Source organism: Rhinolophus sinicus, chromosome 16 (genome assembly GCF_057876585.1).
Source record: "Rhinolophus sinicus isolate RSI-liver-muscle chromosome 16, RSI-T2T, whole genome shotgun sequence".
NCBI classification, from domain to species: domain Eukaryota; kingdom Metazoa; phylum Chordata; class Mammalia; order Chiroptera; family Rhinolophidae; genus Rhinolophus; species Rhinolophus sinicus.
Window position 1 is genome coordinate 104,865,523 of NC_142516.1, and position 26,238 is coordinate 104,891,760.

Sequence of the window (26,238 nt, forward strand, 5' to 3'; positions counted from 1 at the left end):
TTTTTTTTTTTTTTTTTTTTTACATCAGCCTTAAAGGCAAGCTTATTCATTTACTATGGCTGTTTTAACAAATTACCATAAACCTGGTGGCTTAAAACAACACACGTTAATTCTCTTACAGTTCTGGAATCCAGAAATCCGAAATGGCTTTCACTGAGCCAAAAACAAGATGTCACCATGGCCATGCTTCCTGTGGAGACTCTAGAGGAGAATCCATTGCATAGCCTTTTCCAACTTCTGCAGACTGTCCTCATTACTTGGTTAATGGCTACATCAGATCACCTTTTCTCCCTCTGTTGTCATTATCACATTGCCTTTTTCCTCCTCTGTCCTCAAGTCCTCCGCCTCCCTCTAAATGGGACACTTGTAATTCTATTTAAGGCCCACCTGGATAATCCAGGATAATTTCTCCATCTCAGGAGCCTTAACTTAATCACATCTGTGCAGTCCCTATTACCATACCACCTAACGTTCACAAGTTCCAAGTATTAGGACGTGAATATCTTTGAGGGCTATTATTCAGCCTACCACAGCAAGCATACTGGGCTTTATTGTTTAATACTTTGTTTTACTGTCATTTATCATGTTCTCTCATGCCCTACTGCTTTCCATAGCTAAGAGGAGGGACAAAGGGGAGTAGAGGAAATTTCATTGGGAATTTGGGAATTCAGCAGTATAATTAAGAGTAATGGGGCACAAACAAGTAGGTTTTATTCCAGAAGTTCTAAGAGAATTCAGAAGTAGGAAACCTATTACTATATGATAGTAATTTAGAAGAAAAACCATATTATCTTAATAAATTATGAAAAACTATTTTATAAAAATTTAGCGCTCATTCCAGTTAAAATTCACAACAAATTAGGAATTGAAAGGTAATTCCTTATTTCATAGTTATTTTTGTATTACGCGAAGTACTACCACTAAAAAGTAAAAGAATTTCTAGTCAAAGCAGAAACAAATCAAAGTTACCAGTTATCCCCAACTTTATTTAACATTATTCAGGGAGTTATAGTTAACGCAGTATGATTTGGAACCAAAACCAGGTACAGCCCTGGTGGCTGGACTCAGGGGCAAAATTATTATTTAGAGATGATTTGATTTTCTGTTTAGACAACTCAATCGAATCAACTATAAACACTGTTGTAACTAATAAGAGAGTTCATTAAATCAGCCTGATACTGAAGGTTTTCTTTGAAGCAGAAGTCACCCTAATCACCCTTTACCTCTACTGCCACAATAAAGAAAAAATGGAGAATGAGAAATTCATCCATTTTATGTAGCAACCTAAATTTTTAAAACTCTAGTTGTCCCAAGCTGCAGACTTTTCTCTCTCCTAACTCCCTGCTGTAATTGGGCTTTTCTCTCTGCTTATACTCGTCTAGTGTTAAATCTAAGCTATAGTATCTCCAAAATCTTGATTATAAAGATGCTTAGCGGCTATCTAGGTGGAGATTTGGGGGACCTTTTCTTAAAACTGTTTGCAAAGAACTTTTCATAGGTTGAAGAATGACCAGTTGTGCATATCAAAGATCAACTGTTGCCACCACTACCAGTCAGTCCCCCATAGAGATTGTGGGGTCCATACCTGGAAAAATATTCTTTGACTAAAGGTTTAGCATCAGCTAAAACAGGGTACTTAGTTCCAGAATCTATACAAAGATACCTGTTCCCCAGTTTTTGAATTGTGCGTTTAACGAACAGTATCATATAAAAGGTGTGTGTTTCTCAGCTGTCTCTTGAGATCATGCAACGAAGATGACTTTTAATGTATGCTAGCTAATATGTTAGTATCTATCAAGTAGGAATTGATGTGGATTTATCCTTTTACAATAATGTACATGATACATAATAATCAGCCATTTCTTTTAGGGAAAAGGAAATGGAGAATTTTGTCAGTGTTATATGGGCTCACAGAAACAATTTAAAATTACTAAACTGTCACCAGCAATGGGTTGTAAATTTAGACTATCAGCCAAAAATGACTATGGTACAAGGTAAGATATGTTTTAATACAGATTTTTAAATTATCTAGTTAGCTTCATTTGTGTAAATTATTCACAATCTATATTAAATTATCCACTAAAATCCTGCTTTAATTTATCATTTTGTTGATATAGTTAAAATATATTAAAAGTTATGAGGATGTGTTTGTTACATAAACTACAGTTTTAAAAGAATGCTAATTCATTTTTAGATATCTGACCTGATTACCATAAAGATGTTATCAAATTCACGATATATTATTTAGATTATAATTAGTTATCAAAAATTGTCATTTTTCCCAAAATGTCATTATCAAAAATTCTTTATCTGTAAAAATAAACTTTTTTTCATTCCTTCTTAAAAACCATTTGTTTCAACAGTGGTCTTAGTGAAGAAGTTTTATATTACACCTCAGGCTGTGCCCCTTCTATGCCAGCAAGTCCTATACTAACTAAGGCCGGGGTCACATGGTTATCCTTACAGTGGAGTAAACCCGCAGGAACACCATCAGATGAAGGAATCTCTTACATTTTAGAGATGGAGGAAGAAACTTCAGTAAGTATGAATAAGTATTTTAAATAGGGTATTTAAAACAAATTTCAGTATAGTATTAATCCCAATATAGTAAATATTGCCACAATAGTTAGATCCTTACCCAAATTGTTTGAATCCTTCGTTGGTTATTGTTTGGGAGGGGTTGGGAGTAAGGGAGAACTCAGTCTTTAGTTTTCTTCATGTGTAGGAATAGGTTTTGTTTTTTATGTGTTTGTATGTTTGTGCCAGGGAATAACATGGACTGCGTGTTAAATGTATGTGTCTTGAGGGAAATAAAGATAGGGGAAGATCACCGCAGCCTTCTAGTCTAAGCAGCTCTAAAAGATAAGGAAATAATGTGTCTGTCTCCCATTTCCAACTTAGTTTATACACGGCTTTCCCAATTGCCACAGAAGATTTCAAGAGCCGCACATGTGATTATATAGTGCAACCTGAATCTAGGTACTAGTGGCTCTTCTCTGTGAGCTAGAACCAAGCTCAACAAGAGTGAGGGTATCTTCTGCTAGTTCTGTATAGTTCCTTAGCTTTTTAGAGCAATTTTGAAGCAATGTGAATCAGAAATAGCATGGTTTTATTCCTAGGTGTGTGTATCTAGTTGAAATGAAAACACAGGTTTGTACAAAAAATTTTACACAAATGTTCAAAGCGGATTATTCATAATAGCCAAAAAGTAGAAACAACCCAAATGTCTTATCAACTAATGAATGGATAAAGAAGATGTAGTATATCTATACAATGGACCGTTATTCAGCCATATAAAGGAATGAAGTACTGACACATGCCACAACATGAATGAAACTTCAAAATACTATACTAAGTAAAAGAACCCAGTCACAAAAGACCACATGTTATGTTATTTCGTTTGTATAGATATAGGCAAATCCATAGAGACAGAAAGCATATTAGTGGATGAGAAAAGAAGGGAAGTGACTGCTAACGAAAAAATAAAGTGCAGGCTTTATTCTGGAATTAGGAATTAAGTGATGGTTACACAACGTTTATATTACTATAAACCATTGAGTTGTATACTTTTAAATGGGAATTTTATGGTACATGATTATATCTCTCTTGTTTTTTTATACTTTAAAAATAACATTGGGAAAGTAATGAAGCATTGTCACTGGGGCTATAAATAGCAATCCCAAACTAAATGCTATTCCTACTTCCCAGCACAACCAGCCATTCATTTATTCACCTGAACACAGCTGTGTGTTCAGGGCAAGTTAAATACGTTATGTTCTGTTTAGCTCTTACAACATCTGTTAGTTCTAGGGATAAGCTTACTGATGGTAAAGTTATCAATCCATCTGACTTGTCCCTCAACACAAAAATCTCTTGGCTACTGTTTTCGCTTCCTAGTAAGTGATCTCGGTCACCCTTCTGCAAACGTTCAGTAGCATTTCTAGATCCGTCCACTCAAATCGGAAGCATCAAGGTGAGAATTGCACGCAGAGCGTCGATCACATTGTACGTAGTAGATGAGGAGGACCTGGATCTTTTCACATATTTGTTATTCCTCATATTTCCTCTGTCAGCCATCTAATGAAGATTTGTTTTCCCTTTGCAGGGATATGGTTTTAAGCCTAAATATGATGGAGAAGATCTTGCTTACACAGTGAAAAATCTCAGACGTAGTACAAAGTATAAATTTAAGGTGAGCTTTGAAAGCCCTTAATGATTTGTTTGCTGTTCTTATTAATCTTATTGTTTTAAAGCCAAGTATATACTTCACTCCTTTGGTTTTAAATCTTAAATAATTTTGACTTTTTCTAAAGAGCTGTGTTTTACTTTGTTACTATATAACATGCCTCTTAAACTTTATATATAGTAGTCCCCTTTATCTGTGGGTTCCCTTTCCACGATTTCAGTTACCCATGGTCAACTGAGGTCTGAAAATGTTAAATGGAAAATTCCAGAAATTAATGATTTATAAATTTTAAATTTTGCCCCATTCTGAGTAGCATGATGAAATCTCACACCTTCCTGCCCCATCAGGCCCTGAACGGGAATCCTCCTTTTGTCCCAGGTCTCCACGCTGTATATGCTGCCCGCCCCTTTAGTCACTTCATAGCCATCTCCATTATCAGAGCAACTGTCACAGTGCTCATGTTTCAGTCACTTAATAATTTTACTTAATAATGGCCCCGAAGCACAAAAATACTAATGCTGGCAATTTGGATGTGTGAAAGAAAGCTATAGAGTGCATCCTTAAATGAAAAGATGAAAGTTCTTCACATAATAAGGAAAGAAAAAAGAAATCTCATGCTGAGGTCCCTAAGATCTACAGTAAGAATGAATCTATCCGTGAAATTGTGAAGAAGAAAAAAAATTCATGCTACTTTTGCTATCACACCTCAAACTGCAAAAGTTAACGGCCACAGTGCATAATAAAAGAAAAGGTGGAAAAGGCACTAAATTTGTGGGTGGAAAACATGAGCAGAAAACATGTTATAGTTGTCAGCAACATGTTGCACCAGAAAGCATTGAGCCTGTGTGAAGACTTCAGCAAAGGGTCTTCTGAAATGAGTGACTACATTCACACAGCTTTTAGTACAGTATATTGTTAAAATTGTTCTATTTTATTATTAGTTATTGTTAATTGCTTACTGTGCCTAATTTATAAACTAAACTTTATCAGAGGTATATATGTATAGGGAAAAAAACAGTGTATATAGGACAATGTGATTCACAGTTTCAGGCAACCAGTGGAGGTCTTGGAATGTATCTCCCGCTGATAAGGGGGGACTACTGTATTTAAATTCAAAACTGTTTTAATATTTTACAAGACTCATATAATGTGAACAAATATCTTTTAAAATATACGTGTTGTCAAACATACTCAAGTATGTTTTTTTAGCAGGAATGTCAGAAAGAGTAATGCTAATTTTTTCTCAGTACATCAATCATATCAAGTGGTGCACAATTTCAGTTTGTCCCATTACTGGTAGTCACTTGATGAAAGTGATATCTATTATGTTTCTTCACTGCAGAGTTGTTCTTATTCCATTTGTAATTAAAAAGTATTTTGTAAATACGTAAACATCTTGTTCCTTGTCAAACCTTTACCCACTAGTTTTAACACCCATTGATAATTCTTGCGTGAATCATTACTATAATTAATGGTTGCCAAGTGGTGATTTTTTAATTTTATCATTCCTTCTACATTTATTAGTTGGCATTGTTTTATAAGGAAAAGCTTTCTCTCTCTCTTCTCATTTATTTATATCAGTATGAACTCAGATTATTTTTTATTGAGAGGGTTATATTGTGTTACTATGGTTATCAATTATGAGGCTCATCAGATTGTCTCAGATTTGGGAGCCCCTTCAATCTAGCTTCTGAATCCTGGTGACATGTCCCTCCAACCCCCCCCCCCCCATTACTCTTTGAACTCTTTCTTTCTGACACATAGTATTCCAGTTTTGCACTTTCCCTTCTTTAACCTTGGAATGGGCTATTTCTCAAAGTACCTGGCTCCTTTTAGTAGATGGGTATTTAGAAGCCAAGTATAAATAGAACTTAGATTACAAGGCGGTATTATGGCAGTATACTTATTGCTATAAGGGTTTTGCCACTCCTGGGCACCCTTTCAATGGACAGAGGTGTGTGTGTGTGTGTGTGTGTGTGTGTGTGATTTTTAATCATGAGTTCACACCAAATGCCTCCAGTTTTAATCCAATACCACAGGTTAATTCTAGTTTTCTCCCTTTCCTTATTTCTCACTCCCTTTATTATCATTGAGAAACATTGTCCCAGTTATGCTCAATTTATTTACTTATTGGATCAAACTCCTCCCCTCCCCTCATACCCTTCCCTAATCAGAATGCTTGAGTTCCTACTAGGCAAATGCTCCTGTCTCCACCTAACTCACCCCTGCCTCCCAGCACAAGTATTTGCCTTGTTTAGCCCATCTGTTGGCTTTTGGACTGAATTATTTCTGGAGGAAGGCAGAGAGACTCTGCATGTTATTCGTGCTTGCTTGAGACATGGAGACCCTACATTTTATTCTTGCTCTCTTGAAGCACCAGCAAGCTTTGAAAATTCTTCTACTGTGGAGATTCCTGTATGGAAATTCTGCATCTTTCCTAGTGTAGCACCCCTTCTACCATATATTTTAGCTTTGACATTGCTATTTCTTCACAGCCAGTGCTTGAATTCATTAATACACCAATTGATATAAGCCAGCCTACTTTTCTGTGCAGTTTTCCCAAAATATAACAGGATACTCATTAATTGATAAATTAAGCATTTGAATTTTCCTACCGGTGCTTGTTTAATCAAATCATTTCAAATAAATGACAGAAGCCACTGTAAATTGTTTTCATTATTAAAGAACAAAGATAAATTTATTACTCCTTAAGAACCTTAGAAAGAATATTTTAATGATAATGGGAAATTTGATTATGCAGTGCATAATTATATTTGTTACACTTTATGTTAGCTTCATTTTAAAAACTTCTGATAACATGAGGTCATTTTAATTTCTAAATACAGTTTTCATATTTACAGGATTTACAAACCTGAGAAATGCATACATTTATTCCAGTTTTTCTCTTATGATGCTGGATTGTATTTTTGCTTCAGTAATGATTATCATACCAGCAGATCATCTAAGGGGAAGTTGTTAATTTTCTTTATAATTTAATAAGTTTATTTAAATTCTTAGAATTCTACTACCATGTAACACCATGGTGTTATTACCGCATAGGAACAAGAATGTGTACACACAAATAGGAGTTAAATTCCTTATTGAGCCACTATAAACAGATCACCAGTTTCTATTTAATACTGTTTCACTGTGGCAGTCACTCTCAAATCGCAGGGTAAACAATCTTTATCTCCAAGGAGACTGTAGGCTTTTCCAAAAAGCTCCCGCCCCCCCCAGGAAGCTAGAGAGGGTGTGGGAAAACTGTCCCTAAAACACATCTTAACAAATTACTAGATTTTAGGAAGGAGTTATATACTGGCTTATGAAATAAGCATATTAAAATAAGATCTAGAACAGTAGTTCTCATAGTGTGACCTCCAGACCATTCTATCATCATCATCTGGGGACTTGTTAGAAATGTTAATTCACTGACACACCACAGACTTACTCAGTTAGAAATGCTGGGGGTAAAGTCCAGCAGTCTGTGTGTTAGCAAGCCCTCCACGTGATTCTGATGCTTCCTGAAATTTTGAGAACCACTGATCTAGAGAAGAAAAAAAATAATAGGAAAGAGAAAATGGTGACTGTATGAAGTTTTTTAGAAGCCCAGATATTTATTTTGAATCTGCCATGTACTGGGTACGAGCTGAAAGGGATTTAAATCATTAAGTACTATTGCTATGTCTCAGTCTACCTTTTCTAGCTTGACATTGACACCTTTCAAGGAAACATAACAAAATAAAATCTTAACACTCTAAAAAAATCTTAGAATACTAAGCAAAAGCAATAAAAAAAATATAATCCAGGAAGTAATGACTAGATAGTATGTTATTGTTTGTAAAGAAACAATAAGGATATGATTAACATAAAATAAAATTATAATATGACCACATTCTCCAAATGCCAGTGTCTAGATGCTATCTATACTAATGACAATCCTAAAACACTCAAAATACTAAAATAAAATTAGAACATTTGAAAGAAATTTGAAAGATTTAAAAAAATGGAAATAATAATTTAAAGCATAAGAAAGCAGTTATTTCTTAAAATCATAAAAATTCACACTAATAAACAAGCAAACAATGCTAATTCCATCAAATGGTTGATTGGAAGCTGGGCCAGGACCTGGTGTCCAAATAAAAAAAGAAAAGAAAAGCTTCAGAGACTAGTGGCCAGTCCCTATGACTGAGCCACTAGAAAGCTGATACATTGTTTCCTGAAGTTCCTGAAATACAGTTTTTCAAGTAACAAGGCTTCTAAAGGTCAAAGTCTGAGTACCTTGAGCTGAGAGCCCTTAGATATTTTCACTTCAGCATGTTACTTGTTTTTGAGTCCTTTTCATGGGTGGAGAGAAATCAAAACAGTTAGTGTCTGAATCCATTAACTTCTTTTATCTTTCATCCTTGAAATTCACTTATATGTCAGCATCCATGACCGTACTTGGTTGTGTTCCCTTCCTTTTTCTCATCTTAATCTAGTATTATTTTATGCTATCTTCCTTTTTCCTGTGCCCTAATCTAAGTGTGCCCAAATTTAGTCCTTAGTTTTTCTTGGTATCCCTTTCTCTCTTGGATATACCATGTTTCCCCAAAAATAAGACCGGGTCTCATATTAATTTTTGCTCCAAAAGATGCATTAGGGCTTATGTTCAGGGGATGTCATCCTGAAAAATCATGCTAGGGCTTATTTTCCAGTTAGGTCTTATTTTCAGGGAAACAGGGTATCATCTCTGCCTTATATCAGCTGTCACTCTAGAGAATACCAAACCTGTTCTGTATTGTTTTCAGGCTATTCTCTCGCCTTGTAATCTAAGTTCTATTTTATACCTAGATTAACCTTCCTGAAACACAGCTTTCTCTCTGAACAACCATTTCCGTAGTTTGACATAAGGTTCTTTATACTCTGATCAGTTCAGTTTTTAAATGTACTGCCTTTCACTCCGTTCTTGCGCTGGCTACCTCACCAGATTGATTATGCATCCTTCCCTGAGCAGAGCTCACTATTTACTGTTCTCTTCTGCTTTTATACTCAGGGCTTTCTGTTCTCTGTCTTACTCAAGCTTCCCTTTCATTGCTGTTGCCCATGAAGACCCATGTCACTTCCATTTGCCTTTTCAAAGCTTCCCTGGACCATAGTCATCTTTCCTCTCTTGCCTAATTCTTTTGACATGCATATTGCCTGTCTCTGCATAAAGATTCTAAACTCATTGAAAGTAGGGGGTGCACCACACCTAGAATTGCTAGCACAGTGCTCCAAGTGGATGTTTTGATTATTTGTAAAAATTGGGGTAGGAGAGATACCTTATGGCTTTATACTTTTATGGCTAACTGAAGTAAAAGGAGGCAATGCTGCAATATTATATAGCCTTAAAAACATAATTAGTGGATCTTTCTGATTTTTAGGGAATCTGTTCTTATTTTTAAAGTTTTCTTTGGTTATTAGGTTTAAGTAAATACTCTGTACTATATTGAGAGGTATTTTGATCCCCTTCGTAGTCTCATTTGTAAAGCCCAGAGTGAGAAAATATCCTGAAAATCCATATGAATATGTGGGGACTGAAGAAGCCTGAGCAAAGTTGAACAATTAGACTGAATTTTACTGGGTTCTCATGGGTTGCGTGAGTTATTTGGGTAGTAGATTTATTTGGAGGCTCATCTGTGGTGTCATGTCATGCCATAGTGGTCCCTATCAATGAGTCATTCATTCAACCAATAATTATTGAGCATCTACTCTGTGATAGGCACTGTTCTAAACACTTGAATACAACAGTAGTCAAAATAGCTAATACTCTAGTGGAGGGACTGAACAATTAACAAACAAATAACAGATAGTGATAAGTTAACTAAAATAGGGTGAGGTGCCACAGAGTGACTTGGGTAGTCAAGGAAGTCTTCTCAGAAATGACATTTAAACAGATTTAAATAACAAGAAGGAGGTAGCAGGTCAGGATCAGAAAGAACATTCCAGGCAAGGGAAAAGAACTGCTAATACAAAAAGACCTTAAAGTAGAGGTAGTCAGGGGTGAGATCGTATAGGACGTGATAGCCAATGATAAGAAATTTAGATTTTATTCTGAGAAGCCATTGGAGGATTCTAACCTGAGAAGTGATAAAGTCCCCTGGCTGCAGTGTAGAAAGTAGGTGGGGTTGAGGGAAGGAATGGAAGCTGGGAAACTAGTTGTATATGGTAGTCTTTCAGAAAAGATAGGATAAAGGAGGAATTGACTAAGTTGGTGGTAGCAGTAGAAAAGAGGTAGAATTGACAGTATTTATTGATACAGTAATCACCCCTTACCTGTGGGGGGTATATTCCAAGATCCCTAGTGGATGCCTGAAATCACAGATAGTACTGAACTCTACATGTGTCTGTGTTTTTTTCCTATATGTACATACCTGTGGTAAAGTTTAATTTATAAATTAGGCATAGTAAATTATTAACAACAATAACTAATAATAAAATAGAACAATTATAACAACAGTTATATGAATGTGGTCTCTGTCTGAGTCAAGATGGCTACTAAGTGACTTAATGGGCAGGTAGTATTAATATATACAGCATCAATATGCTGGACAAAGGGATGAGTCACATCCTGGGCTGGAGCAGGACTGTGCGAAATTTCATCACTCTACTTGAACAATGCACAATTTAAAAGTTATGAATTGTTTATTTCTGGAATTTTCCATTTAATATTTTCAGACTGCAGTTGACCACTGGTCACTGAAACTGCAGAAAGTGAAACCACAGATAAGAGGAGACTACTATAGATTTGATATGTAGGTTTAGAGAAGAAAGAATCAAAGATGTCTCCTGGATTTTTCACTTGAGCAAGTTGGTAGATGGTAGTGCTTTTAACTAATGGGGAAGAGCAGAGATAGAGCGGGTTTGGAAAAGAGAAAATCATATCAAGTTTGATATTGGACTTGAGGTTTAAGTTCAGTAGAAGAGATAAGTTAAAATATAAATATAATTAAATTAGTATAGTCAAATATAATACCTAGATGTGAATTATATTTATTGCTGCACAACTTAGTAGCTTGGAAAAATGAACATTTATTAGCTCTCAGTTTCTATGAGTCAGGAATTCAGGACCAGCTTAGCTGGGTGGTTCTGATTCAGGGTTTCTGTGAGGTTGCTCTCAAGTTGTCAGCTGGGATTGCAGTCATCTGCAGGCTTGACCGGGGCTGGAGTACTTGCTTCTAAGTTCACTCAAGTGGTTGTTGGCCAGGAGCCCTCAGTTCCTCGCTAACTGTTGATCAGAGGCTTCAGTTCTTCACCACATAAGTTTTTCCACAGGGAAGTTATACACCATCATATCTGCTACATTTGGTTTGTTAGAAGTAAGGCATTAAGTACAATTGAAAGGGAAGAAGAATTAGCCTTTTTCTTTTGAAAAAAGGCTATTCAAAGAATTTGTGGGCATCTTGTTAAACCCCTGAAGAACGTGAAAGAATAAGTGAAACGAGCCTGAGGCCCATCGAGTATCATGCGATTATACGTAGCTTGTTCCTGTGATAACTCTTGTTTAGTATCAGATTGTTAGACTCACATTTGTAGTCCCAGGGCTGACTCTAAAAAGAGATTGATTATACTGACTGCTCATCATATATGCTGAGTCCCTATTGAAGAGAATCAGTTCTCACATAAATAAGCCATCACAGTGTGAAAACTTTTATCATTTTGAGTCCTTAGGTCTGTCATCATTCATTAAGCCAATATCATTAGGTATCAAACATTAATTACTTTATATTTTTATGTTTTGTCACAGGTTATTGCTTACAACTCAGAAGGTAAAAGTAATCCAAGTGAAATAGTAGAATTTACTACATGCCCTGATAAGCCAGGAGTACCTATAAAGCCTTCAGTTAAAGGAAAGATACATTCACACAGTTTTAAAATAACTTGGGGTAAGATATTATGCGTATTTGTATATTACTACTTTTACATTTAAAATGATTAAAATATTTGAATATTAAGATAATTTTTACGATATTTGAGTAAATGTGTTAGCTCAAGCAAGTTCAGTAGGAAATGTGAGAGTCATTGTTTGAAGATCTTTTTTTGTGGAAAGCTATGGGATCTACTGTAGAACTATTAGCAGGGATAGCACTGTGTGAAATGAAAGATTACTGAACTTGTAGCAAATGTCACCTGGGTCATTCCTGGCTCTCATTAGAAATGAAAATCACTTATTCATTTAAAACAAACATTTATTGAATATGCTTATATACTACTTAATGCAAAAACAATAGAATAATGGAATCCTGATATTAAAAAAGCATTGCAGGCGATTCTTTTTTCTTTTTAAGCAATCCTAGGTTTAGTATTCTGTTTGTTAGGATTTTCTGTCATTTTAAATTGCATGTACTTTTCCTAATGCCACTTTTACTTCTTTGGATAGACCCACCAAAAGACAACGGAGGGGCAGCCATCAATAAATACGTAGTGGAGATGGCAGAAGGTTCTAATGGTAAGAAAAACTATTACAAAATAACAGATGTATACCAGTCAGTCTGCCTATACTCTTCATGACTTTACATTTTCTATGATCTCTTTTCTTCTTGATTTTTTTTCCTTTGTTTGTAGCAGTTAGGATTTTGCCTGTGACCCACTTTAGCTTGTAATCTCCAGAAATATAGTGGATCAAATGTAAGACCTATATTATTACATTTACATTTTCTTATTTTTTTTCTTGTTTGCATTGCTCAGTTCCAGTATACCTAGTCTTCTGAATATTAGTTTATATAATTAGATTTATACCCAGATGTATCAGAGAAAAATTATCTTCTAAAACTTATTTAACTTACATTATACTAGTGTTAGTAATAAAGTCTATGCGTAGTAAAATTTATTCTTGAATGACACATTTATTAGTCTTTGTTTCTGTGAAATGACCTATTGCCTGCGAAAAATAAGGATGTCTTTTAATTAAGACTAAACTTCCTGTGGTTTTGGTTCTTTCTACTCTTTGTGTGTTATAATGTTATTACTGGACCAGTAAACACATTTAAAATGCTTAATTAAAAGCAAATTATCAATCTCAGCCAAAGTCTGTACAGAGTTACAGAGATATTTCCCTTCAACAAAGCCATGCAAAATTTGTCTAGGAAGCTGCACACAAAGAAAATTAGATCATTTCCAGGAAACTCGAAACAAGCTTAAATTGTTTCTGACAAATTACATAAACTTATTTAGTGAAGCTAGGATACCTGCCGTGTCCATGATACCAAAACGTTAAACATTATCTTGTAGCTGATTGAACATTATTCTTCACCTACAGGAAACAAATGGGACATGATTTACAGTGGAGCTACTAGGGAACATCTTTGTGATCGGCTGAGTCCAGGCTGTTTCTATCGTTTACGAGTTTACTGTATCAGCGACGGAGGACAGAGTGCGGTAATACTTACACAGATTTTTTTTTTTTTTTTTAAGTTTGGTCAAATCACCAGATGCCACTTCAAATATTGAAATGTATTCACAAATGTATAAAAGTAATATCTGTAACCCAGGTGGTTAATTTTATAGTGACCAGAATATAGTGACCACTTAGCTCACAGTCTGGATTCCATGAATACCTATTTTCTGCTTGGTGTTGAGCTTTAGAAAAAACAAGTAAATGAAAACATTGCAGAAAATTTAAAAAGGTAAATTTTCGGATGATGCTCAATAACCATACCTAATAGAAATAAAATAATTGTAGACTAATTTACTGCTTCATAAATTATGTGTATCAGGACAAACTGTAAAATATCATTTACTGTTTAAACACAGATTCTCATATTATTTCAGAAAAGTTGGCAATTGTTTTTATTATTAGAGACCCAGTAACCAAAATGGACTTACAGTGTGCCATTGACTATATATGAGACAGATGTAGTATTCTGGAGAGATGTTTTTTAATAGGAGTCATTTTTTTTAAGTGAGTTTAACTAAGAATGGTTTCTTGGAGCTTTCAGTATTATTTTTCAAATGGAATTTAATGCAATAAAAGTACTTTTAAAAATGAATTATAAATTTTTTGTTGAAAATGCAGGTATTGTGAAACTAACTGAATGCAAGTCCTGTCCCACAGGCTTGGGATCCAGTCATTTCATTTTATCTAATAAGAAAATCTTCCTGGATTTCAAAAAAAAAAAAAGGAAACCCCTCCTACATACCAAAAACAAAAACCCCATTTGTCTAAAACAGCATTATAGCATTCTTATATAAGATACCTTCTGAATAAGGTGATGTTATTTATGTTTGGAAAGAAAGTTAAGTATAAATCTTAATACAGTGCAGATGAGGAATATGGCACTGGGTTTGTATCAATGTTTTTAAGAGAATATCTTTTAAAATAAATTGAAAAAAATTTTTTAAATAGCATAGAAGCTAAAAACAGTACCAAACACCTGAAAAGATGACAAATATTTGGAAAAGGTTACCTGATTTTTTAATTATTTTTAGGTAGAAAGGAAGAAGGAAAGAGCTTTTTTAAAATAAATAAACTAGTGTTTAGTTTAAAAATACCGTATACAGTCAAGTACTCAAAATAGTCTAAACCTTTTGAAAACATGGCAGACAGCATTTACAGAATGTTAAAACATCCTTCTTTGGAAGAGATTCGCAAATCCATTTGGACAGGGTAAAAAATAATGTCCATTAGGTTGTGTTGGAGGTTGGGATGTTTTTGTTTTTTACTTATGTAAAGAAGAAAAGGAAAAGTTTTTGTTTCATTTTTTTCGATAACTTTCTTTGTATATAGTGGTCACGTAGTACTTGTCTTTATTTTATTTACTATATAAAATTTGAGTTTTAATGATTTAATTGGATTTTGATTTATTGAGAACTTTATTTTCAGTTGGTAGTCAAGTACAGTTTCAAATTATTGGTGCAATCTTTGTGTTCATGTTATTTTTCTTTAATACAAGTAGTCTGATTATTTGGCTTGGGGCATTTTTGTTTTGTTTTTGCTTTTGTTTTGGCAGGTATCTGAAACTTTACTTGTGCAGACTCCAGCTGTGCCTCCTGGCCCATGCCTCCCTCCCAGATTACAGGGTAGACCCAAAGCAAAAGAAATACAATTACGATGGGGTAATTTCCATTTTGGTAATAAATTATAATTAAGTTACTACTAAATATATTCCCTTTGTTAAGTTGCATAAATCTTTCCACCTTTAGGACCCCCTCTGGTCGATGGTGGATCGCCCATTTCCTGCTATGGTGTGGAAATGTCTCCTGTAGAAAAAGATGAACCCAGAGAAGTTTACCAAGGTTCTGAAGTAGAATGTACAGTGAACAACCTTCTTCCTGGAAAGACTTACAGCTTCAGACTGCGTGCAGCTAACAAAATGGGGGTAGGTATACCATGCTGACTGAATTGTAATCCCAGTGGTGTTCCATGGAACATACGTAAATGTACCCATTATGTGGCTGTTTGGCTTTCAACATGTGATTCCATATTTTACAATTTTTAATAACCCTATATTGATAAATAAGAGCAAGATCAGTATATACCGTAACTTAATTGTTATAGAATCTCGGTATTTTTCAAATCCCACTTAGAATTCGTGACACTTTGGACTTGATCTGGGCTAAAGTTTGCCTTTCAGGTGGTGCTAATAGGGTTTACTTAGTAAATTTAAGAGTAGAAACAAGATCATATAATGAAATACTTGTTCTTTTTGAGGCTGGTTATATGCAGCTTTGAGTTGGCAACTAATTGTGATTCATTTTTCGCCTAAGGAGAAACACTTTACATTTTAAGCATTTCTGGTTTTGTGTGGATTTTTTTAATATTATCTAAATATGTGTACAACTCCATAAAATAGACAAAATAGGTGATATCTCCATTTTACAACTGAGTAAAGCTGGGGCTAAGAAAAACTAAATACCTTGCCCACAGTCACACAAACTAAGAAGTGATAATAAGCCTCAGATTTAGGTTTGTCAGACTTCAGAGCGGGAGCCCTTTCCACTCACCAGTGACACCTCTCATCTCTCTGCATTAAAGCAGGTTCTCTAAGGTCAAAGCATCTAAGGTCAAAGCAGTGACTCCTTAACCTCAACTGAGTAACACTATTTCTTTAAACTATAAATTAAAATTTCACAAAATTAAACTAAGCTTCTTCCCTCCCCATTATTTCAAATTTTAGTGAACTGTACTATATTTTACATCCTCCAACTGCGTTCAATATTTGTATCTGTAAACTTATTTTTAAATTTCTTATATGTCAAATTTATATACTGTTCGGCAGTTCTTACATAAGTCATCCCTTCCTATCTGAAGTCATCATCTTGTCAGCCCTACAGGGCTCTAAATACATTGTGATAGCATCTTTCATACTACTGTCTTTAATCTGTGTTTCCAGGTTTCTGATAATTTATCGAAATTATCTTAAGTGAATACTTGCTTTCTGTATTTCCAGAGAATATGCATTTTAGACCTTTCTGAAGTTATTCTAAATTTGAAGATATAATTTATGCCTACCATCTCCTGTGCTTTCCTCACATAATTTCTTCTGATTGATTCTATCTACCTAATTCCCTAATGTCCCACCCTTCTTATGAAAACCAGTTCATGAAGAAATAAGGGACAAGAAAAGAAAGTACAGTAAATGAAACTTTATTAAAAATACCGCACATGTTCACTTCCATGATGATTAAATCTTTTTAATTTCTGTGAACTTTTAGAATTATATTATGACCAATTAGTCTTAAAGGAGAGAAATGATGTGCTTAATTATTTGTGAATTTTTATGGAGAGCTATGCAATCAGTAGGTGAAAAATGAAAGCCCTGTTTAAATTTGTGTTTCTAGTTTGGACCATTTTCGGAAAAATGTGATATTACTACAGCCCCTGGACCACCAGATCAGTGCCAGCCCCCTCACGTGACATGCAGGTCTGCAACTTGTGCTCAAGTGAATTGGGAGGTACTGTGATTTCCACTGACCTGTATTTACTTTCTAAGCTATTAGAATAGTTTGCATAAAAGAATAAAGATACTATTCGTATTGTCTCCTAAGTTATACAAAGAGTAAGTCTAGTTAAATTCACACTGAAAAATGAGTTCTTTTTTCTCCTTGAAGCATTTAAGTAAGGTATAATTTCATGACAAGTACTTAGATTCTTGTTCATGATGTGCTTTGTATTTTATCAAAGGCTTTGTCTCAGTACTGAGGTATTTAGGCATTGGTGAGCTTAACTAACATTTAGAACAAACATTCATAGTAATTAGTATAATACTGTTTCTCATATTTATTATCTACAGTGTATTTGTTGTGCATAGTAATGATCAGTAATGATAATTACATTCTCGGTTTCCTTTTAAATTTAACAAAGAAAATGTCCTTGTATGATTAAACATTTTATATTACTAAACAGAATTATTTAGAAGTATATTTACCTTAAAATACTCTTTCTAAAGTAATTCAGTCATATTTCTACTTCTAATTGAAAACAAAGTTATTTTTTTAACCAATCTTAAATTCAGGAGGCCTTAACGAATAAAAGTACAATATTGAAGTCTTAATTCTGCTTAAACATTTTTTCAAATTCAAAAGCAATCCAATTTTTTATATGCTCAGGTAAAGAACATTTTTACCCAAAAGCTATTTAATCAATGTCAAAATTTAAGACCTTTATCCTTTTCTTAATTTAAAGGTCCCTTTGAGTAATGGAACTGATGTCACTGAATATCGATTAGAGTGGGGAGGAGTTGAAGGAAGCATGCAGCTATGTTATTGTGGGCCTGGTCTCAGTTATGAATTAAAAGGACTTTCACCAGCAACTACCTATTATTGCCGAGTCCAGGTAAGGCGATCAGGGCCTTGTCACTTAATCTGTCCGGGGTTTTGGGGGCATTTTCATGGTCATGTCTTTGTTAATTATGGGCTCTGTTAATTTGTAGGCTCTGAGTATTGTGGGTGCAGGCCCTTTCAGTGAAGTAGTAGCCTGTGCGACTCCACCATCAGTTCCTGCTGTTGTGACTTGTCTTCAAGAAATAAGTGATGATGATATCGACAATCCCCATTATTCACCTTCTACATGCCTTGCAGTAAGCTGGGAAAAGCCTTGTGACCACGGTTCAGAAATCCTTGCCTATAGCATAGACTTTGGAGACAAACAGCCCTTGACAGTAGGAAAAGTTACAAGCTATATTATAGACAATTTACAACCAGATACAACATACAGGTACACTATAAAAACTATGTTAATTTTTGCCTAGACCAGAGACACTTTAAATAGAATAATCATAAACTAACATTCTATTTTTATTTTTAATGTGACACTAAGAATACGAATTCAAGCCTTGAATAGCCTTGGAGCTGGTCCTTTCAGCCACATGATAAAATTAAAAACCAAGCCCCTCCCTCCTGATCCACCTCGTCTGGAATGTGTTGCCTTCAGCCACCAGAACCTTAAGCTGAAATGGGGAGAAGGAACCCCAAAGACATTGTCAACAGATTCTGTTCAGTACCATCTTCAGATGGAGGATAAGAACGGAAGGTAATTGCTTCTTTGTGTAGTTTCTTAGGTCTTAAGCATGTGAATTTTTATAAACAATATAAGTAAATAAAATAAATTTTCAAAAATAGAGTTAGAATTCTAAGAAATAATTTTTAAGTGTGCCATTTTTGAAACATCAAGACATAATGAAGATTTCCTGTTTTTAACTGGTGGGTGGGATGCCAAAAGAGAAAAAAATTAAGTGGACTATTCCTTGTCTCTTTCTGTAACCCATTTACTCTCTTCATGCTAGTAAAAGAAACACAGTCTTTGCTAGCTTCCTAGTGCTTACTTCCAGCAAGAGGCAATTTTTACGGCAAATGATTGAATGACTTAAGGCCTCTGAGATTCTTGAGGACAGGGATTATGTCTTACTCTCCTCCACACCCCTGTCACAGGGCCTGCACACTAAATGAATCTGGCAGTTCCTCACTGTCAGATCTGTCAGACTCTGATTAGTTATCCAGTTCCCTTACTGCTCAGGTTCTTCCCTGTGCTGCCATCCTTCACATTTTCATTACATTCATACTGTATATTACCCCCACTAAATCATGCATTTTAATTACAATGTTATTCAAAATATTTATAATATACATTATTCAAATACCAATCTGGGACTGTTAATTGACAGTATATCCCACATAAACAATGCCATATACCCGCCACAGCTGTTACTCTTCTAATATTTTAAGAATTAGAATTTTACATTTCTACTTTTCAGTCAGTTTGTTAGAAACAATTTGTATATCTGATAGATTCAGAGTACTAGGTAACAGTTTTTCCCACAGTTACTTTGTTTTTTGTGTTGGGTTTGTTTCTTAACCAAGTATTGAGTACCCTCTATTGGAAATACTTACACATTTAAAATGACACATGGAATTAAAAATACTTTATCACCAGTAGGAGCATTACACAGAACCAATAGTATTGGTCATTTCCTGAAATCTGTGCTTCTGTGAATGTTAGCCTTTGTTCTGCAAAATTTTATGTACTCGTTGTATCCTTATGTCTAAAAGGAGGTTCTTTGTCTTGCCACAGGTTTTTGGTATAGCCATTTATCTTTAATATATGTTGTGAATTAATTTTTTAAGTTATTTTCATCCCATTTCCAGCATTTACATTTGGGATAGTATAAAAAGGTTTACAAAAAACAGATCTAAATAAGTCTTTGGTTGAAAGATAATAGAATAATAAAGATCCTATTAAATATAGATTATATTATAGTCTATATTCTGTATGCTATTATAGAACTTCAAACTTAATATTTAGCTAGAAACTAGAGAATTGTTATAGGGTATGAGTATGGTTAGTGGCCTTTGGCTATGGAAAATAAATCAAAAATTTTTATGACACTGAATCTACCATAATTTATTAAATTTACTATATAAATTTAATAAATAATTTAATAATAAGTAATTTAGTTACTTTTCAATGATTTTTCACAACTATTTACACTTGCTGCCCCAAGGTTACTTCATCTGTTCCCTGACCACAGGTTTTGTCACTGTTCAGCTTTTTTCAACAGTGGTTTTGCCACTAGTTTTTTTCCTATCATTGAAAGAAACCCCCCCAAAAAATAAAAAATAAAACATTTTGGAGATTAAAAAGGCTTATCCAATTATTGCTTCTTGGAAATACTCTTATTTCAGGTCATTAAATATTTCATTTTTAACCTGACTATAGTTTTCAGACTATTAGAACTATATGAATACTTATTCATTTCCCAATTTCTCTTCAATTAAATTTTTTAAAAAATTTAAAAAACAGCCCATCAAAAATATTGGGGAACATTCAACTTATGGGTAACATATATGATGTTAAATTTCCCATCTAATAGTTCGAGTGGATAATTTATGGGAAATTATATATTCTATCATACTGCTATGTAAATCTCTACAAAACATCACCAAATCATCTAAAATTATGCCTGGGAGTTGAGAATTCCCATTTTTATGTGACAAAGTATATGCCTGTGACTCCAGTTAGAAATAATTTATAATGAAAATTGTGGGGTTCTGAACATCTTTAAAAATAAGTACATTAAAACAGAGCAATCAGAAGCCTGAAAAGAAACAGTTACCATGGTTGGATACGAAATTTAGCAGTAAATTTTCAGAAAACCATGTCAAATTGGGATATTTACCAATTCTGTGATTTTCATCATCTGAAGAAAAACACATATTTATTTGGACTAAATTGTAGGAGTACTTTATTATTCCTAAATAATGTCCCAACTGTACTTGTTTAATAGTTTTTAAACATACGGACTTCAAGGATTATTTTAAATGAATCATTTCCATTTTAGGTTTGTATCCTTGTACAGAGGTCCATGTCATACATACAAAGTACAAAGACTTAATGAGTCAACATCCTATAAATTCTGTATTCAAGCTTGTAATGAAGCAGGGGAAGGTCCTCTCTCCCAAGAATATATTTTCACTACTCCAAAGTCTGTCCCAGCTGCCTTGAAAGGTATGTTATACATCCTCAAGTTATTTTCTTTAATAACAAGTTAATTTTAAATGCATTTGCATAAAGTGCTTTATGTACTGATATTAAAATTTATCATCCAGTATATGTCCAACATTTAAATTATAAGAAAGAAATTTTATATACAAACTCACCTACTGGTAGTTTCACTCAATAATAAAAGCTGTTTTATCTGGCACATTGATACTCAGACAAGTACCGGTTTTTGTCACTGATCTTTTTAATAATCTAACATAAAAATACTAAATTGAATAGATAGGCTGGTTTTCTAATAGGGTCATTTGCTGTTTTTAATAAACAAACTTTGGTTGTTTTGAGTCATTCATTCATTTGAATTTCAAAGAAAGAACCAGGTTGTCTGTTAAGCAAAACATAAATTCTTAGTTAACTTGAATGTTTAAATCAAATGTACACACACACACACACACACACACACACACGTATATATATTAATTTCAGAGGGGTTATTTTAAAATGACCCCAGCAAGATTGTACCTGTGCATTTAGCCAAAACAACTAAAATTCCTCACACTCTGAGGACAAATGACAAACACTTCTAATACAGTGTCCTGGACCATGTACTTGAATATATCATTTGTTAAGCAGATCCATAGTTAACAGAACTGTTCTTGAATAGTGTTTACAATAATGTTGATGGAGTTCCACTGAGTAATTTTTCTGTTCCATTATCTAGTTTTAGTTTAGTGTCTCTTAATTAACCTTAGAATATTGCTGATTTTAACCCCTTTGAAAAAGTCTTATGTGGTCAAGCAACTAGGATATTTTTCAACTCATCGCCTTAGGATTGAATAACTTTTCAACTCATTGTCTTATTAAATTGTAAATTTTTATGTTCTAGTTATACTCTTAAAAGTATCATAGTAATTATTTTTAAACTTCCATCTACCCTTCTGTTGGCTCTGTGAAAATAGGGCTTACCTTGACAGATGTTTTAGTCAATCAAGCCATTATAGCATCTGTACATTGTATGCCCTGGAGTTAATAAGAGTGAACCATTGACCATTTCTCTGCAAATTTCAAAACTTCACTGATATTTATTTCAAATTTAGAACTGGGATTTAAATGTTTGTTGATTTTGATTAAAATAAGTGTCTGTGTGATGTTCCAAGTTAAAAATCAAGTAGAGCAGATTTTACTTATTTTTTTGTTCTCTATAGCCCCCAAAATAGAAAAAATAAATGATCACATTTGTGAAATTTCATGGGAGTGTTTGCAGCCAATGAAAGGTGATCCAGTTATTTACAGTCTTCAAGCTATGGTGGGAAAAGATTCAGAATTCAAACAGGTATGTACCAAGATACAATTCTGTCAATATATATATTTTACGTTTCGCATTTTTATGTATTTTCAATGCAAGATTTGACTATCTTCCTAATTCGAAAACATTTCTTCAACTCATAGATACAGAGAACAAATTAATGGTCACCCAATTGGGAGTGGAGATAAAAAAGCTGAAGGGATTAAGAAGTACAAATTGGCAGTTATAAAAATAGTCATGCAATATAAAGTACAGTATAGGGAATAAAGTCATTAATAATGTAATAACTGTGGCGTCAGAAGGGTCCTAGACTTATCGGGGTAATCATTTCACAAGTTACATAAATGTCTAATCACTACGTTGTATACCTGAAACTGATATAATATTGTATGTCAATTATAATTGAAAAAAAATTGTTCAGTACTTACTGTGTTCCAAAGATTAGTAACTACACAGTATCTCAGGATTAAAAATCTTTTGGATGTGAATGAACTACACTTAAACAGAGTATTCATTCATTTGACAAGTATTTGTTGAACTCTGCACTAGGCAATCAGGATGTAACACTGAGTAAAAAAAAGTCTTTGCCTCCATATAGCTTACATTCTAGTAAAAAAAAAAAAAAAGATACTAAAAAGCAATGAAACTCACCAATATATAAGATGTTAGATAGTGATAATTGCAGAGGAAAAAAAAAAATAAAACTGAATAAAATGAATAGGGAGTACTGGGGGAAGGGACAGCTAGTGCTGTTTCATACAGGGCAGTCAGATGACAGTTCAACTGAGACCCGAAGGAAATGAATATGGAGAGAAGAGTGTTAAGGGGAAACAATAGGTGCAGAGGTCGTGAGGCAGGACCTTGCTTGTTAAATTTCATGAACAACCAGGAGGCCAGTGTGTCTGGGGCACTGTGAACCAGAGGAAGAAAGGTATAGATGAAGTCAGATGGTTCATGGTAGGGGGTCAGTGAGTGGGATGGAGATCATGCAGGACATTATAGGTCATACTGTGACTTTTACTCCATGTAAAATCAGAAACGATAATGGAGGATTTTGACTAGAGTTGTCACATGATTGGACACGGTCATTTTGGCTAGAGTCGGACAAGGGCAGCAGCACAGAGACCATAAAGGAGGTTTTTATGATAATATTAATGGACATAATTATATTGCAGTGTTGTAAATATGACAGTAGACACAGTTATTGTGGAAGCCTAGAGGAAGTTTCACCTTCCTGGCCGAGAAATTTCAAAAATAAAGAACTTTTTATGTTAACTCAAAAGCCTAATTTCTATATGCATTTCATCTGATTTTCCCTTTTTGCTGTCAACCTTCTTGATTTTGAGGGATTTTAAGCTAGACTGTTTTCATTTTAGTATCTCATCTTGTATTTTCTTTTCCCACTAGAAAATCATTCATCTTTATTTCGGTCTTCCATTATAACTATTAATAATAGAATATTTTCCAACATAGGTATTCTTTCAAGTTTTGTTCAGTATGGAAGTGTAATTTCTTAACTGAAATTACAAAAGGCCCCAAAGAGCCATATTAAATTTGGCATGTGATCGTTTTTCTTTATTAATCCATCTGCAAATTGACATGGTAATTAGATTTGAATATAATTTACAGATAAGCAGGTTTCCTTCCAAGGAGGAAGCAAAATTAATATTAAAGAAAATGTAATTGTATTACATGTTTAAAGGAAATAGGGACCCCACACTTGAGTAGTATATGAATTTTAATAAACATATCACTACATGAAACAGCAATGCTAATTCTGATTTAACTTAAAAGCTAAACCCTATCATCACTTTCACTTACTTTAGATTGTAAGCACACTATAAAACTGATTTCCTTAGAATTTCATCCGGTATATGTTCACCTAAATTTCTTAAATGTTCACAAAATTTTACAATTTATTGGCAAGTTATAGTCCAAAAGTTTGAAGGTCATTTCTTTTTTTAATTCTTCATAGAATTTAATATTTTACTTAAAATTTGACATTCACCGCACATGTATTAAGTATGTGGAGAATTACGGGGACTATATTAAGTTACTGTTCTGATTTCAAGAAAGTTAAATGTCACATAGCCACACATTTTACATAGCCAAACAAATAACAGGTCATAATAAAGATGAAACCTACTTTATAAAAAGGAATGATTTATTCCAGCTAGACTTTGGAATGTTTTCCAAACAGAATGTTGTTTGAGTGAGTCTTCAGGGGACCTGGGGAGCTTAGGGGGATCCGTGAACTCTCAAGTGTGACCTGAGTAAGGCTCAGAAATGGAGAGTGTGGTGGAGGAGGCCAGGTCTTGGTGGGTCTTTATTCTATAGCAGTAGAAACTGTTGATGTTTTTAAGGAGGATTATTATTTATAAGTTGGTAATTGAGTTTCTAGGCTAGCCTATAAAAACCTGTTTAACCTGTAATGTTGCTGAGTTTGGGGGTTTAGAAGCCAATGAGTGTGGCAGCAACCAGCACTTAGGACCCTGGGCCAAACTTCAAACGAAACAAATTTATCTTTGCATTCTGCCTTTGACCAACCCTTGCTGCCTTCTTGCGGCTCTGTACCCTGCTATGTAGCACCTCACCTAGACTTGCCCCATTCTCTACAATTATACTCTTTCTCTGACGCTTGCCTCCTTCTCTCACACACATAACTCCCATGTGCACAGTATAGTTGACCTTTTTGGCTTTAAAAGAAAGACTATTTGCTTACCAAAAGTCAAGTGTCTTCTGGCTCTTTAATCCTCTCAGAAGTATATACTTTTTTAAAAGCAAGTGCTTTTTAACCAAAGTGACATTTCAAATGGTATATAACAAGGTGAAGTGACAATATCGGGGGACAGTAGGCCACTTTCAAAGCAGATGAACTCCACTGGGAGTCTGTTCCTAAGGCTGTTCTTTTTTTTTTTTTTTTTTTTAACAGGACTTTATTGGGGAACAGTGTGTACTTCCAGGACTTTTTTCCAAGTCAAGTTGTCCTTTCAGTCTTAGTTGTGGAGGGCGCAGCTCAGCTCCAGGTCCAGTTGCCGTTTTCTAGTTGCAGGGGGCACAGCCCACCATCCCTTGCGGGAGGGAGTCGGGAGTCGCAGGCTGTTCTTGTGTCAGAGGTCATTATGTTGCAAATGCCAGGAAAATCAATTCAAACTGGTTTATAAGCAATTAAGTGTAAATCCTCTTAAGGAGCAGCCTAAAGGTAGTCAGATTTCAGGACTGGCTGATGCAGGAGCTCAGTGAAGTCCTCAGCAACACTGTTTCTGTGTCTTCAGTGCTGCCCTTAGCCATGGGGAACTTACTAGAACGCTTTGGATTACAAAGCTATCCCTGAACCAGTGACTGCCAGGGCTTAAGCCAACCTCTAGAGTTAAGAAGCAGGCCAGCTTCTCCTAGCATATGTGCTGGGTACGAAGAGTTTGACTCCCAGTTCAAAATCAGCGTACTGTCGGCAGTGTCAAGAATGGGTACTAGGACCTTGGCCTGTTGGATTCTGTACAACTTCTTCCTGTTTGAACTTAGATTCTCAAAGACAGCGCTCCTCAGAGTAATCTGCAGACCCAATGAACCTGAATGTCTGGAAGTGGGACCCACAATTCTATTTTGTTTTTGTTTTCATTCCAAGTGGTGTTTGTGCACAATAAATTTAAGAACTGCTCTGAAAGCTCCAAGTTCACGTACAACTCTCAGCAATAATAGAGGGGAAGTAATGGTAGAGACTAAAGCTATGTGGTGTCTACAATCAGTTATTAGGGTGTTTACTGCTCTCTTCATGTATTTATCACTACAAAATAA

At 34.6% G+C, this 26,238-nt stretch overlaps 1 protein-coding gene across 5 annotated transcripts in view; it reads left to right on the forward strand.

Annotated features, from left to right (window-relative positions):
* FNDC3A (fibronectin type III domain containing 3A) overlaps positions 1-26,238 on the forward strand; it is a 157,857-nt gene that overhangs the window by 126,138 nt on the left and 5,481 nt on the right. For all 5 annotated transcript variants that reach the window (XM_019748010.3, XM_019748011.3, XM_019748012.3 and 2 more), the window contains 14 exons: positions 1,870-1,994; positions 2,364-2,538; positions 4,106-4,192; positions 11,952-12,090; positions 12,585-12,653; positions 13,464-13,582; positions 15,154-15,259; positions 15,347-15,522; positions 16,985-17,098; positions 17,829-17,978; positions 18,076-18,359; positions 18,462-18,674; positions 20,980-21,146; positions 22,343-22,470. In XM_019748010.3, coding sequence (XP_019603569.2) covers positions 1,870-1,994; positions 2,364-2,538; positions 4,106-4,192; positions 11,952-12,090; positions 12,585-12,653; positions 13,464-13,582; positions 15,154-15,259; positions 15,347-15,522; positions 16,985-17,098; positions 17,829-17,978; positions 18,076-18,359; positions 18,462-18,674; positions 20,980-21,146; positions 22,343-22,470 — 2,052 coding nt within the window. The remainder of the gene's footprint in view (positions 1-1,869; positions 1,995-2,363; positions 2,539-4,105; positions 4,193-11,951; positions 12,091-12,584; positions 12,654-13,463; positions 13,583-15,153; positions 15,260-15,346; positions 15,523-16,984; positions 17,099-17,828; positions 17,979-18,075; positions 18,360-18,461; positions 18,675-20,979; positions 21,147-22,342; positions 22,471-26,238) is intronic.